At 53.4% G+C, this 15228-nt stretch overlaps 4 protein-coding genes across 4 annotated transcripts; 2 read left to right on the top strand and 2 right to left on the bottom strand.

The window, feature by feature from the left end:
• Positions 1–1507: 1507 nt before the first annotated feature.
• N7498_010542 (putative SH3 domain protein (Cyk3)) lies at positions 1508–5512 on the top strand (the record flags this gene model as incomplete). Its single annotated transcript, XM_058457598.1, has 1 exon — positions 1508–5512. The coding sequence occupies one exon, from the start codon at positions 1508–1510 to the stop codon at positions 5510–5512; it is 4005 nt and encodes a 1334-aa protein (XP_058304497.1).
• Positions 5513–6077: 565 nt separating this feature from the next.
• N7498_010541 (putative exopolyphosphatase) lies at positions 6078–7457 on the bottom strand (the record flags this gene model as incomplete). The annotated part of the gene is made up of 1 exon (XM_058457597.1): positions 6078–7457. The coding sequence occupies one exon, from the start codon at positions 7455–7457 to the stop codon at positions 6078–6080; it is 1380 nt and encodes a 459-aa protein (XP_058304496.1).
• Positions 7458–7584: 127 nt separating this feature from the next.
• Positions 7585–8826, top strand: N7498_010540 (1-aminocyclopropane-1-carboxylate deaminase/D-cysteine desulfhydrase; the record flags this gene model as incomplete). Its single annotated transcript, XM_058457596.1, has 1 exon — positions 7585–8826. One exon carries the CDS (start codon positions 7585–7587, stop codon positions 8824–8826), a length of 1242 nt encoding a protein of 413 aa, XP_058304495.1.
• Positions 8827–9252: 426 nt separating this feature from the next.
• Positions 9253–14663, bottom strand: N7498_010539 (uncharacterized protein; the record flags this gene model as incomplete). Its single annotated transcript, XM_058457595.1, has 5 exons — positions 9253–10354; positions 10415–13166; positions 13231–14025; positions 14104–14152; positions 14298–14663. 5 exons carry the CDS (start codon positions 14661–14663, stop codon positions 9253–9255), a joined length of 5064 nt encoding a protein of 1687 aa, XP_058304494.1.
• Positions 14664–15228: the final 565 nt, after the last annotated feature.

The following is a 15228-nucleotide window of genomic DNA, read 5'->3' as shown; positions in this document are numbered from 1 at the left end:
TGGCATGCAGATCCAAAGCAGTCAATTCTTCAGAGTGCCACAATGCAAACCGATCCAAGTCCGCAAACATGTTTCCATATTCGACAAACCGGGGTAGGGCTAGGGCTTGCCATAAGAGTTTGACGAATGTACAAAATGGCAACTATAGACAGCTTCATACTCCGTTCGGAATGTTGATGTGGCTGGGGAAGACTGGAATACAACAAAATTTTCCTTTTTGGCTCGGCCCGAGAGATCATTCGGAGCCTCAGCCGAGTTGTGCAGCGAACTTCTGGGCTATACGCGCATCCATTGGACCATGGCAGCCAGACAGTAACCTTATGCAAGGGACGGTGCTCGACTTCCGCCTGCGGAAAATTGTTTTGATGTGGCTGGGCATTCTTGGTGTCCGTTAGAATGCAATGTTTCCCGATGCGGTGCAGCCGGCATGGAGCGGAACAAACGATGATCTCCCAAGAGACTGGCCTGTCATGACTTCGTAGGAGAAGTTTTTCCGACGAATGGAGTGTACTTGAACTCGGCAGCATAATATGGCCGAGAATTGGAGATGAAGTCTGGAAGGGCTTAAAAGCGTCGTTTTGAGCATTCACAATGAATGATAACCTTGCAGTAGCGCTCGTGGGTCGCCCCAGCTTATATGAAAGCGAAAATAATGTTCTTGTCCACTGACAGTGTCCTGTTCAATATTCCGAAGCATCTCCATTTGGAGATATCTAGATACGCCTCAGGATAATTACAGAAATATCCAAAGACTACTACGGGTGCATCAAGCCGGGTGATCTTGATAAGAATGCCTAGAAAAAGCTATATATTTTGTCGAGTCAACGATTCAAATGCATTCTGTTGCCGAGGGCTATGTTTCTTGGCCCCCAAAGGCGGGGGAGCGGGAGGTTGCTAAGGCCAACTTGCGGCGACAATCGAACCATGGACCAACGGACGGGATGGAGCTATGCAACCAGGAAAATATCTTCGGATATGTCTGGAATAGTCAGATCGCATGCACAAAAATCATCGATGTAACCTATCCTATACATCAAAAAGTGTAAAAATGAGAGCCTCATGCCCTGGAAACCAGAGCGATGACCACAAGGTATTAAGCTTATCGATAAGCCAGGACTCCGCCCGCTAGTCCCGATCGGGCCACCACGTAAACAACCCGACTCAGCTCGGGCCTCACCGTAGGATCCTGGCCTTCTCTCTCCCTGCCCTTTCCTCCTGTCGCATTTCCTCTTTGGCACTTCTTTGATTACTTTATACACAATCTCTTTCACCGCTTTTCCACAATGCTCGTTGCATGAACCCTTACCATCCCTGTCGTGCGAACCTCGCCCCATTCGACTTTCCAGCTACGTCGGAACTTAGAAGTATCCCCGACAACACGCCCACCCATTGCTGCAAAACACATTCGTATTGCAATCGCCGAATTCGACCTGATCACTGACGCAAGATCAGCTTTTAACTCCAGCTCTGGTGGTGCGACCAGCCACACTAGCACCCGTCCCTCGCGATGGCGCTCAGCGCACCCCAGCTGCCATCGCGGTTTCCGTGTTGGTGCCGAGCTGTTTATTCATGGGGCGGAGAAACAAATCGAGACCTGGGATTTGTGGAGGGAGACCTGATCGAATGCCTGAACGCAGGAGACGGGCAATGGTGGATGGGTCGCTTGCGGCGTGATAGACGTGCTGTTGGGCTCTTCCCATCGAACTTCGTCGAGCTCATGAGCGACGACTTTGTGCCAATTAGCCGGGATACCAGCCCAATGGTCTTATCTGGTTCTTCCCCCATTCATAATCCCACGTCCGCCCCGAAGAAAGCAAAAACCGTCTTTCGAAAGCCCTTCCAAGCGCACAAGGAAGCATTGTCTCCTGCATCAGAGCTCGCAAGGAGCGGGTCCAACACTCCAGTCAAGAGCTCGATACCCCAAACGCCCCCTCGTGATGGTGCCGGAGTTCCTCGAAGTGTGAAGCCTTTGCGCACCCATGCGTCTGCGGTCAAGAATCAAAGTCCCTTGTCTCGTCCGTCCTCTGTGTCTTCTCGACCCTCATCTCGCGGCGTTTCCCCAGCTGTATCTCCTCGCGCGTCAATGGAGCCGGAGCGCTCACCTTCCGCCATCATGCCTCGAGGGAGTATCTCGTCCTCACGCCCATCCTCCCGAGAAGTGTCGCCAATGTTCCTGCAAGAGCGCGAGGAGTCGCCCCCTCCACCTCCACCTCCTCCACATCGCGTGGCTATCAGTCGGCCACCTTCCCGATCCCCTCAACCTCCCTCGTCTCCGCAGCCATTTATGTATCAACCGTCCCATTCACCACAGCCATATATGAATCAACCGTCTCGTTCGCCACAATCGCCCATGCATCAACCACCGCGGTCTCCTCAACCATACATGTATCGAAGGTCACCTTCTCCGCAGCCGTATATGCATCAGCGGTCACCTTCTCCGCAGCCACCAATACATCAACGGACACCTTCTCCTCAGCCGCCTATGCATCAACCGCAGCATCTTTTGCACTCTCCGCAACCTGCAACGCACACTCCAAAGCCGCCACGTTCTCCTAATCCTAAGCCTTTGAGTATGAACGATCGTTATGTGATCTTTGCGCGCACCCCCTCGCCAGGGGCGCTTTCCACCCATTCGGCTCACTCAGCTATTTCGGCGCAATCAGATACAAACGGTAATACCCCATCACCGCTCAGAGATGCCATGGAAGATATTATGACTTCATTGGAAGATATGGGGCTACCACGCCAAGCTTCGCCCTCTCCTCATCATGCACCTTCGCCTTCTCCACCGCCGACATTCAACAATCCCTGGTCGGGAGATGTGTATGACGATAGCAATGACAGAACGCCGCCAGGTAACAGGCGTCGTCCCTTGACTTCAATGGGCTTTGATGGGCATAACCAGCAGCCTCATGGAGGGTTGGTACACAGGAACAGCGTCTATTCACATGACTATCATGGTGATGGGCCTCCGCAACTGAACAATTATGTGCAAAGGATGGAAAGCCGTCTCCGTCAATTGGAGGACCAGAATCGGCCTCCCGAGGACGAAACAGGACCGATTGTGGACGACGATGTACCGCCGCCGCCGCCTCCCAAACATGCCACTTATCATCCGCGACACAATTCTATTCCGGCTCAGTATCCACATCTTCGATCCAGAAGGTCAGGTCAAGATCCCCGAGGAGACATTCTCAACAGAACTTTCACCAACAAGTCAAATGCCACCAGCTCTAGTGGCATTCAAAGTATTGGTACCCAAATGACTACCAGTACGGACAAGACGAATCAGAGCATGATGAGTGGCGCTTCAGCTGGTGGCTTCAGTGCAACGAGTGCGGGAAGCTACGCAAGACGTAATGCTGGTCATGAGAGACCTAACACGGCCATGGATACCGTTCGTTCTCGAGGCTTCAGTGATGTTGGGAACACGGAACGCCCGGAATCTCCAATGACTGGCATCTCGTATCACTCTAGTCATAATACTTCTCGTCAGGGGGCTTCTTCTGCTATTCCATGGTCAGCTGCGGATCACGATGCAGGTGACTCGGGTGGGGTGTTTGGTGGGCTTTCCACTCCCAAGACTAAGAAACAAGGGTTCTTTAAGAAGATTTTTGAGTCCGCGAAGACTGGTGCGGCTAGCGCAAGAAGCAGCATTTCGGTTGGTCATAATGGTAGCTCACCATCTCCGACAAAGGGCCACAGGGTGGTTGATACGATATCCCCTCTCCTCACCTCGCGAGAATCGGCGCGTGATAGTTCTCGAGACATGGGTCTCGGTGCTAGTGCCATTGACTGGGTCCAAGTTCGCCGAGACGTCAACCGCGCATCGTCTCCTAGTAGGAACGAGCGGATTGAACGAGCTGAACGCTGCCAGATGATGGATCATCCAGTGATTTACGCAGTCGAGGAACTTTATGATACTGCAGAGGGTGACGAAAGTATTGATGGGCTCCCGATCAGCGAGCCCACAAACTTTGACAGGGCAAATCTTTCTCTCGTCGACAAGGGCGCACGCTTCATCAGCAGCCTTCCCCCCACGACAAATCCCATGAGCCTTGCTCAAGGTTATATCACTCGCCCCTACAAGAGTGATGTTCAACGGCTTCGTGCTATCTTCACATGGGTCAGTGAAAAGATCGCTTGGGAAGAGCCCGTCGACGGTCTCGATGTCGACATGAAGAGAGTACTGCACGCTAGACGCGGTAGTCCCCAAGAAATCGCTCTTCTGGTACACGAAATGTGCGCCTCTGTTGGTCTTCACACCGAAGTGATCCGTGGCTTCCTTAAACAGCCTGGTGATTCGCTGGATCTTGACAGTCTCTCTCGTCCCAACCATTGGTGGAACGCTGTCCTGGTCGACGGAGAATGGCGCATCATGGACTGTGCCCTGGCAAACCCGACAAATCCTCAAAGAAGCCGGTTCGTGACGAACAACTCTTCTGTGGCGGAAAGTTGGTACTTCCTCGCTCGCCCGCTCGACATCTGCTATACCCATGTTCCTCTTTACCCCGAGGAGCAACACATTTGCCCTCCAGTCTCACCAGATGTCCTATTGGCACTACCGGTGGTGTCCCCGCAGTACTTTAAGCTGGGCGTACAGATCCCAGACTACGATACCAGTTTGATGCGGATTGAGGGACTGGAGTGTATGCAAATCCGTCTCGTGGTGCCACCAGACGTGGAATGTGCTGCCGAAGTCGAGTCACCTGCGTTTGCCCGCGACGCCGATGGTGACTTCTTTGAAAGCGGCGACATTATCCGCAAGCGAGCGTTGGTCCAGCCGGACTGGTTCCGTGGTCAGAAACGCATCACTGTCAAGGCTGTTCTGCCAGGCGACGAGGGACAAGGTGTATTGAAAGTATATGCCGGCAAGAAGGGTCTTATGCACACCAGCCGAGACATTCCACACCCTCTGGCTCTGGCTCTTCCGATAACGCACACCGGAGAGAACCCACCCTACGACTTCGTGCTTCGCCATCCGACACCGCATGCCCAGCGCCATGATCTGTATATTATGCAGCCGCAGTGTTCGCGTCTGGCAGTCAACAACACCTTTGTCTTCGCCATCCGCCAGCACCCTTCGTCGCCAGGAGTCCCCTCAAAGGATGACTATTCATCGAATGGATGTGCCTCCCCATCGGTGTTCAACCGTCCCTCGAGCGCACTGAGCATGGTATCGAGCACTGCGGGTGGCTCAACCGTATCGAGCAACTCAAACGAGTTCTCTGCATCCACCTCCGCCATCTCGTCTACCAGGTCGGCTTCCGGACGTGAGAAGCCAGCTAAGCTGGCGATCCAGTCTCCCTCTGGCAAGATTCTGCGTCTCACCCGAAAGGCAGATCACATGATCGGCAACGACAACCCATCCGACTCGGTGACAGATGCCGCCGCGGAGGGCAGTGTATGGGAGACCGTGATCAAGATTGGCGAGCGAGGTACCTGGCGCGGTCTAGTCCTCGCCGACCGAGTCGCACGGTGGTGTGTATTCTGTGAGTGGGAGTGTGTCTGATAAACGAGCATCATTGGAGTTGAGCTGTCCACTTTTCGATTGTGATAGAATCTACCGGGGTGGTTTATTTGATGGTTATTTGAATTCTGTTTGCATATTTTGCTGCTGTCCTTCGCGCCAGCGTTGTCTTTTTATGGGTTTTCTTTTCTCGTTTTGCTACTGGCATTTGCATCAGGTTGGCTTGGAGCATTGCATATATTGCATTTCCATCTTCATTTCTAGCAGACATATTTGCCTCCTGGTCTGCAGTGTTTGGCATTCGGATAAATCGGGTCTTGCCAGAAAAATAAATAAACACCTAACCAAATTTTTTCTTTTCACCATGATAAGTCGAAGTGTGTAAGAGCTTGCGTGTCGCCCGATGTGGAATGTTGATGTGGGATGCGAAGAAGACAAAAAATTCGAGAAACCCCACAGCTTTCTTGACTATGCCAGAAAGGTCGCGGGAAGGTCTGCTCTAAGGCTCTCCATCTTCAGGTCCGAAGAGGACAGCGAACGGCTACAGGCGAGTCGAATAGAGGATAGCACGTCACCGATAATTTATACTAAGCATGTAAAGTAGATATCATAGACTGGCCACCGCGTTTCGCAACAGCGGTGCTACCTGCTTCCTACTGGCAGTCGTATTTGTCTGCAGCCACAGGCGCCTCCAATGACCCGAGTTTCCATCCAGCGTAGACCGAATCTCATGTTCTGTCGAGTCCGGGCACTTGCAGTCCACCGGTGACCATCGCTCCAGACCGAGGTGTGACCCTGCCTGCTCAACGAATGCCTCTGCCGCCTTGACTGCAGCATCGCAATCACTCATTGCGCAAACGAACAGCTCTCGAGAGAATTCATCCTCGGCGGAGGTGAACGAGGTCATCACAACCACCACATCCAGCTTTTTGCCGGCAGCAAATGCACGTACCGCATCCAGGAACTGCTGGGGCTCGCCCGCCTTCTCAACGATCCAACGAATCGGCTTGACCGACGAACAAAAGCCGAGCTTGACGGATTCCCCAGATGAAGAGGTCTCGGACCAGTCCTTGTAGTCTCGATCGAGAACTTCATCCAAAGTCAATAAATCCAGACTGTTTGCCTTCGCCGAGTGAATCTCTTCGTAGAAAGCCTCTGCGTCCCACTTCGGGTCCTCCTTGGCAACCTGCTCGCGAAGGAACTTCACGGCCTGTATATCCACATCCGTGACCTTCCCTTCAGCCGTCAGATTCGAAGTGTCGATCAGAATTGCGGCCAGTGCCAGCTTCGCCAGCTGCGCGCTTTCGGCGGACGACGCGTCTGCGGCCCAGAGACCGCGTCTGACTAATTCATTGGTGATCAGGGACGAACACGACCCCGGGCCCGGCTGAATTATCAAGGGTTGGTTGGCAGGGAGGGAGTCTTGGCTAGGTACGAAGTGCTCGTCGACGTGGTGGTCGATACACCCCACCGTACGGAAAGACACCCCGGATAGACCAGCCACCGAGCCATGTCCCTTCTGCCCCCCCACGCGATGGGGCATCGCATTCCAGTCAACCATGGTCGCATCTGCAACGAGACATTTCGACGTCGTATGTTCCTGTAGACTCTGTGCAAAGTCCGCAACTGTAACTATGTGCTCCCGCAGGACCTTCCCCGCCGACTCGGAGGAATTTTCGAAGCGCTCGTCGGGTGTCAGGGAGGGGAAGCCAGTTGATAGCCATAGTGCGGTGACAAATTCTGGGCGCAAGCGATACAGCTCGGGGCCACTGGGCACACCGGGGAGGTTAAGGAGTGGTACATGGGGGCATGGGGTTGTGCTAGGGAGACGGGTGCTGGCACAATACGAGTACACAATGGCGGAGATGATGGAGTCGAGATCGGCGGAGGGATTGCCCAGGACATATACTGGAGGCTCGGACAATGCACCCGATGGGAATTGGAGATGCACCTGGCGTGCCTGGCGCAGGAACTGGAGGAGGGTCATGGCGTGAGGGAGTTGAGGTTATGTTGTGGACTTGATATGCGGCTACGTCACCGGCGACAGATATCAGATCCCCCGATATCAACGCTGTATTCTCCATTCACGACCCGCTGTCCGAGGCATGTTCAAAATGGCTCAAAATCCATATTTATCTTCGCAGCTGTCGAGAATATCCAGGCCTTCTGAACAATTAAGATCAATTGTTCGTCTACCTGGACCATTCGCCGAGCTTCCTCGTCACCCAATCTTGTACAACCACCCTTCACCAATCCATCCACTGCCCTCTCTATCAGTCAACCCCCAAAGTCCAAACCACCCTCGAATCAACATATACGCCAAGCGTGAAGACCATGGATCACCACTCGCATGCGCAGGTAACAAATACCGCAAGCTCGAATACATCGTGCCAGACATCTTATCCTCCACACCAACATACCATTATCACGAACATCACCCGACAACACTGAAACTAGATGGCCCAGCAACCATCCTCGTAACCGAAGGCGCAATCCAAAGCAACCACACCGTTCAAGTCGCAGCACTTGCGCGTACTCTAGGCCTCAAGGCAATAGTCCTTCTTTCCCGCGGCACGGGCGGCGGCCTTCGCGCCAGCCAAAACCGCGATTCCTTCCTTCGTTCGGGGAACGTACAGATCAACCGACTTATCGGAGCCGAAGTGCGGATCCTGAATGAAGGCGACCCGGCTGCCATTGATGCCAACCCTATCCTCGAAGAACTCCGAGCGAGCGGGGAAAGACCCTACTGGATTCCCGGAGGCGCAAGTCTCCATGCGCTCGGCGGCCTGGGGTACGCACGCGCAGCATTTGAGATTGAAATGCAGGAGCTTGAATTGAATCTCGAGGGCTCAGGCAGATTCGATTACATCTTTGTGGCCTGTGGTAGTGGAAGCACTGTTGGTGGACTACTTGCTGGATTTAAGCTGGGAGAAACAGGGCCGAGACAGGTCATTGGTGTTTTGAACTCACCAACCAAGCCGCGATCGTATCACGCAGACCGAGTCCTAAGCTTTGCAAGGCGGGCAGCGGCACAGATTGGGTTTGATGGAAATGATAGGCCCAACGCAGAACAGACGATTGCTATGGATGATGTGCGGCTGGAAGATCGGTTTGTGGGGACTGGGTATGGAGTGCTAGATGTGGAGACCACGGAGGCGATGCGGATCATGGCGCAGTCAGAGAGTATCATTCTAGACCCGGTGTATACGGCCAAGGTGGCTAGAGCGATGATGCACTGGGTGAGAGAAGACAAGATACAGGAGTTTGCGCGACAGCGTGGCCTGGAAGATGTGAATATATTGTTCATCCACACAGGAGGTCAAGCTGCATTGGGAGCATACGCGGATGTGATCTAACAGTTTTATCAACTACTTTGGGTAACGAGAATAGACTCCAAGGTCTAGTTAACAATGGCTGCGTTCAACTAGTATTACAGGGTGACTGGCAACAGCAAAAGTCAACAAAGCAGACTGCTTCGATCATCACAAACATAGCCTTAGCTGGCCTGGGAAATAGGAAATAGAACACACAACCGAAGAAAGGTAGTAAACGCTGCAAAACTCCGCGGACATCACCCAGTCCTGACCCTTTAATATGGACCCCTGTTCAAAAAAAAGAAAACACAATCGAGAGGAGAATCTGATAAGACAAGAACAAAAGCTCAAGAATGAACCTCCCAAGACTGTCAGAGATAAAACAAAGGAAGGAAAAAAAAAAAAGAAGAAAAGAAAAAGAAGAAAAGAAAAAAAACCACGCCAGTGGTTAGCGATACAATTGGCCGATCAGAGCTCTGGCTCCGGGTTGTCTTTCCTAGCCGCGGCCTGTTCAGTGGCAGGTGGAACGTCAGCACTAGTAGCGGGCTCGTCATGAACGGAGCCGGCGCGACTAGTGCCGTTGCTCGCATTCAGAGCTTCAAGAGCCTCGGTGGCATGAAGGTTCTCCATGGCCTCGGCATCGGGCTCAGCGTCCTCCTGGTTGGTAAGGTCTGCGAAAACGTCGTCCAGATCCTGACGCGGACTGCTGCTGACGAACTGAGGCTCGCGGCCGCCAAAGCGCGGGGAACTGAAGAGAGAGGTTTCCATGCCCTGCCCAGCAGGCGACGGAGAGCGTGGGAGAAAAGTCGGAGATGATGGTGCGGCCGCCGCATGGGGCAGGAAAGCAGACGAGGTTGGTGCAAAGGCCGGAGTAGAGTCGCTGGCTGGTAAGGAGTAATTGGCGGAGAAGGGATATGGGGCAGCGCTAGGTTCCGCCATGGGAGTCAGGGCAGGCCCAGTGGTGGGAGGCTGGCTGTCGCCTGGGGTCGGCGGCGCGGGCTGCAGAGATGGACGAGGAGTTGTTTGAGTTGCATCGACCGACTTGCGCTTGGTAGAGATCATATGCTTCGTACGCAGGTGCTCTGGGAGGTCTTCAAGACGATCCACACCAAGCTGAGCCATGATTTTTTGCTGCTTGGTCGGGCGTGGCTTCCGAGTCGACAAAGACTGCTCCAGAATCGGCGGGGGTTCGGGCGCAACAGGAGCCCATTTGTGAATCTCCTGTCGGAAGAAATTCGTCTCGTAGGTCAAGAGAACCTCGGCACCTTCGATTTTCCGCAAATAAAAGATCAAAGTAGGTACTTCCTCAGTGGTGGTGCAGGCAGCGTTGGTGAAGCCCTGCAGGAAATCACGGAAGGCGAGAGCTTGATTGACAATGCTGTCCAGGACCTCTTCCTCGTCAGGCTGGAAAGGCAGGTTGGGAATCTCTGCGTGCCAGTCCTGGAGATCCTCCAACTTGGGACGGGCTGCATCGCGAGGGATCTTCTGTCGCCAATCGCAGATAGGGCAAGTGTACTTGTCGAACTCCTTGACTTTGCCTCGTGCAATCTTGAGACATTTACCATGATACCTGCGTAATGAACTTGTTAGCGACCACAGTTTAGAGATTTTCAAAAATACCTTAACTTACCACTCATGACAGACTTCGCATTCAATCATCATGCCTGCCTCCGAGTGTCGGCAAATGCAGAACACATCTCGCTTCCGCGACTTGGGGCCCCACACATTACTTGGGGCGTTTTCAAGTAGCCCTTCTGGACTGTTGTCTCGCGAAGAAGGCTCCACAGGGGGTCGATAACTGTCTTCAAGATCGAAACAGTACGAGTTGCGCTTTTCGACATACTCCATGTGTGATTTGAGGATGTGGAGGGGAGCATTTGCCTTTCCGAAGAGCTTCTTGCCTTTTCGCATCCAGTCCTCGTGCCGTTTCTGTTCGCGTTCCAAATCAATGGCCCCGATGGGTCGGCTGTTAAGTTGCTCCAAAGACTCCGTGAGCTCACGAACGTCCTTGTACCTGGGCCGGTTTCTCAGATCATTGTCTTTGCTCTTTTCATACAGGGTCTGGATCCGCTTCTGTGCTTCTCGCTGTTTGGTCAAGATAGCATCAACAGCGGAAAGAGTGTCTGGGGAAACAGGGAAACGGGATGCTTGCGCGGAGAGCGCCTCCAATTGCTGGTAGTGAACGGCCTCCACTGACATCAGTTCTTGGGCCTTGGCTTCCCAGGCTTCACCATGACGGCGGAGTTCCTTGAAATGGACTAGATGCTCGTTGGTATCGGAAATACCAAGCTGCTCACCCGCGGCAACGAATTCCTGGCAATCCTTGAGGGAAAGGTACTTGTCACGCTTGCCAGTGGCCTCTTCGGTCCACTTCTTTTGACGGTGGATTTGCTCCAGGTGTTCAACTTCCGGCATTTCCACGTTGAAGTTGCGGCCGGCTTCCAAAAGATCCTCAATCTCCTGGGCGGATCGTACGGAGGGGTTCATCAGGGCAACGTTAATGTCCTGGCGGAATTTCTCGATCTCGCGGGTCTTTTCTTCCAAAGCCGCCATCTGTGGACAGTCGAAGGAAAGTTTATCAGCCTCTGCCAGAAGGGCGTAGATGTGATCCACTCTGCGGACTTCACGGTCTCGATCGTCCAGCTGCGCAGCCTTGGTACTGGCTCTGCGCCACGCCTTTTCGTTTTTTCTCCGATTCTGCTGCTTCCGGGTAATGTAGTTGTTTGCTTCCTCAACCCATTTATCGCAACGCTGGACGAAAGCCGCAAGGTCTTGGAGGCCAGGCAGGTGGTACGGGATTTTCTCACCTTCACTGAGCAAGTTATGGAGAGCCTTTAACTGGGGCTTCGGTTCGTCCTCTAGGGTCTTGTCGAGCTTTTCTCCCCAAATTTCGGGGGCTCTAGCTCGCTCCTGAGCCTTTTGGACAGCCGCTTTCAGTTCTTCGTCACTCACGCGGTAGCGGAGAGTATGATCCGGTCCCAATAACTTCTGGGGAAGAGAGTCACCACAGCAGTCATAGGCTTCCACGTGCGACAAGCAGAGAGTTTTGCCTGACTTGTGGCAGCGGAACTGAGTTAGGTAAGCGTAAGCCTTGCACTGTTGGCACTGATAGTCATCCTCGGGAAGATCCTCCTCCTCCACTATAAACTTAAGTTGACAATCACCCGCCGAAGACTCGGCGCCAATCCTGCAATTATGAGGCACAATTTCCTTATGGCGAGAGAGGAATGCTGCCCGTTCGCCTAGTTCTCGGTTAGTGGTTCGCTCAAGTGCAGGAGCGAGCCACTTCGCGGTCGCAATAGATGTGTCTCGGGTAGCTGCTGTAAAAAGCAGCTCATCGTGAGAGAAGCATGGGTGTCGGCGGAAAGCCTGAAGACGCTCCACACCCGCGGCACCCCAAGGCTCCCAGTCGGCGGGTGCGAAGTTGACTGCCTCGTTGAAGTTGAAGCCATGGTTGAAGCCAGCATGGTAAGCCTGAGGGAACGTGAGAACAAACTGGCCAGCTCTCTGGTCCACAGCATAGACATTAACACCAGCCTTGCGGAGCTTGTCGGGCGGCATTAGCGTAACCAGCTGGAAGAGAAGATCTGGCTGCCCCTCGAAAAGCTCCGGAACTGCCTCCCGCATAGCCGACTCGAAAGCCTCGGCATCTGCACCGGGAATACCATACCAGGTCTTGGTCGCGCCGAAATGTTGGTAATTGGCCGAGTATGCATAATGGTCCTCATTGTGCCAACAGAAAGTCGAAAAGCACATTCCAACATAAACCCATGGCACAGTCATACCGGAGATATCAGACTTGATATAACGGAAGAGCGAATCCCCATAGAAAGGAAGCACATTCAAGTTCCAAGGGTCGGACGAATATGGGTCAAGCGGGTTGCGCTCGATAGTGGGGAATCCACTGCCGTGAGTGGTCGAATGGATGTCCGCACCGTACTCAACTTCGACAGTTTCATGTAAATCAACCACAAGTTTCCAGAATTCAGCTTCAACATCGTCCTCGGTCTCGCGGCGATGCGTGTTAAGAACAGGGTCAAAAGGCATTTTCGAAGCAAAGTAACGCTTCTTGAATTCATTGGCCTTCTCTTGGAATTGCTTCAACGAGTAAACGCCACCATCTTCGAATCCAAATTCGCCGGTACCAACAAGGCACTTTGGACAATGCCAATCATTTTCGGAAGCGGCGGTAGTGGAAGGATCAAGGCAGGCAGTATGATAACCAAGCTCACAGCTCTCGCAAACAAGAATTGTATCAGGATCATCTGACTTTCCACATGATTCGCACTTCTCGCCGGTTCTCTGGATCCCGTCCTTCCGGGCCTTGGGCGGTGCAGGACGAAGGAGGGACATGTGCGAGCCCGCGACGGTGGGAAGTGAATCTAAAAGAAAGAAAAATCAGAGTCAGATCAATGAATACAGTACAGCCAAGAAGAGTCGAAATACCTTTCTTGAGACGCTTACTCCGTCGTCCACTTCCGCCATCAGCATCGCCATTTTCAGCCTGGGAGGCACTATCGTGACTGATGGCGCGCTTGGAAGGATTCCCAGCCTCGCCGTTTGCCACAGGTGTGGACCGATGCTGCTCAGCGATACTCTGCGGAGTCGAAGCGCCGTTCTCGCCCTCGCGCTTAATCGCAGGGCCATTATTCACTGTCGCAAAGCCAGGAGAGTGATTCACAGCGGTAAAGCCAGTTGCAGCATTTACTGGGGTGAAACCAGACGGCGCTGGGCGTGGAGGAGGGGTGGGTTCCACGGGTGGAGTTGGTTCCGAGGGCTGCTCATTGGGGGTGCTGGAGTTCTGGGGCATGCGGATAGCCAGGGTCTCATCAAGGATCTTCGAAGGGGTTCCGTTCTCCTCCGTGGGCTTTTTGGCCATAGGTGAGGGACGAGGCGAAGGAGTAAACGGGCCGCCGTGTTCCATTTCAAGCTGCTGTTGAACTCCGGGCTTGGCCCGGGCCAGGTACTCCTCGTACGGCTGCAGGTAACGCTGGTAGGAGTTTTTGAGCGAGGTCGACAGCGAAGACATGATCTTGCCGCTGTAGCCGAGATCACGACCAATTTCGGCCCACTTCTTAGTCTTGCAAACCTGCTCAAAACCGCCTCTGATCTCGACAGCCTTTTTGAGCTTGTAGAGATCGAGAGGGCGTTTGTCTACGCTAGGTAATCGACTGTAGTTCGTTCCGTGTTGCTTATGAAACATGGCAAGCCCATCGATGTAGTTCATGTTGGCACGGTTACCTGGATTAGAGTTAGGATTAGATGCGTCATTCGGTGTGGTTCCACCGGCATCAGCATCAGCTGAAAACGGGGTCATACCTCCTTCGACCGAGTTGAGTTCTTGTCGACGGGTTTTGAAATGAAATCGCTGTGGCAGGTATCCATAGTTAGCTGAGAATGCCGACAAGTGAGCATTTGAAAACTCGAGAAGAAGCATTCCCGGGTGTGCTGCTGCAGCCTCCGCCAGCCAACAGCAAATGCAGAGCGGGTAACAAATTGCGTGGGAGGCCTACCTCTGTATCAATCGCGAACGTTGGCTGCCAGCCTTCAGGCGGGATAATTCTGCAGATTCCGTATTTCTTGCCCTCCGGTGCAATTTTTTGGATGTATGCCACCGGATCCTTGAATTCCTCCTCAGTTGGGCGGAAAGTCGGAGCCTCGGGGATGCCATGAGGCCGGACGCGCTTGGATGGCTCGCGGGGACCATTGAATTGCCCGCGCCGTTCAACGGTGGACAAGTCGAGCGGTGTCGACCTGCGAGCGCTCAGGGGCACATTGTGTGAATGCGACGGGTGGGTGCTCGAAGATCGAGTAGGCTGGGAGCCTATGGATGGTTGCCCGGCCATCGATTTTGCCCCGTTCAAGGCCGGGGCCACCATCTCCGATGGTTATTGGTGTTTGTAAAAGGAGAGATGGAGGTAATGCGGGCTGCGCGCGTCTTGTCGAGTGCCGAGGGAGAGATCACTGTAGCGCGAACGGGCGCATTGAAAGGGCAATGAGACTCGGGAGCAAGGGCGGATGGGGTTTGCGGAATTTCAAGGAGAGAATTCGAAAACAACCTTGAAGGGAAGGGCTGTCAGGAATAATGGATGAAAGAAGTAGAGAGAAGAAAGGGGATTAGAAGGGTGGTGTAGATCAGAGGAAAGATGGGAAGGATGGAATTGATAGAATGAGATTGAGATTATGGGAATTAGGTGGAGAGGTACTGCCCCGGTCACTTCCACCGCGCGGAGCAGCGGAAAAGCGACCTGCGAGTGACTCGAGCTTGCTCGGTAGCGAAAGCGTACCGTATCGTAATTTATCGGGGCCGCACCGTCGCAGCTACGGTACGGGTGAAAATGGTAATTATACCGTCACCCATCGGTTGCCGCAACCGGGACGGCATCATACGGTGTCCTTCTTCGTTCAGGGCCCGAGCGTTTCTTTCCAAGGTTTTTCCATTCT

This window comes from Penicillium cinerascens (genome assembly GCF_028974065.1).
Source record: "Penicillium cinerascens strain IBT 15544 chromosome Unknown scaffold_4_segment0_segment1, whole genome shotgun sequence".
Classification (NCBI taxonomy): domain Eukaryota; kingdom Fungi; phylum Ascomycota; class Eurotiomycetes; order Eurotiales; family Aspergillaceae; genus Penicillium; species Penicillium cinerascens.
Note: the sequence above shows the minus strand (reverse complement) of the source record. Positions and strands in the feature narration are given on the sequence as shown.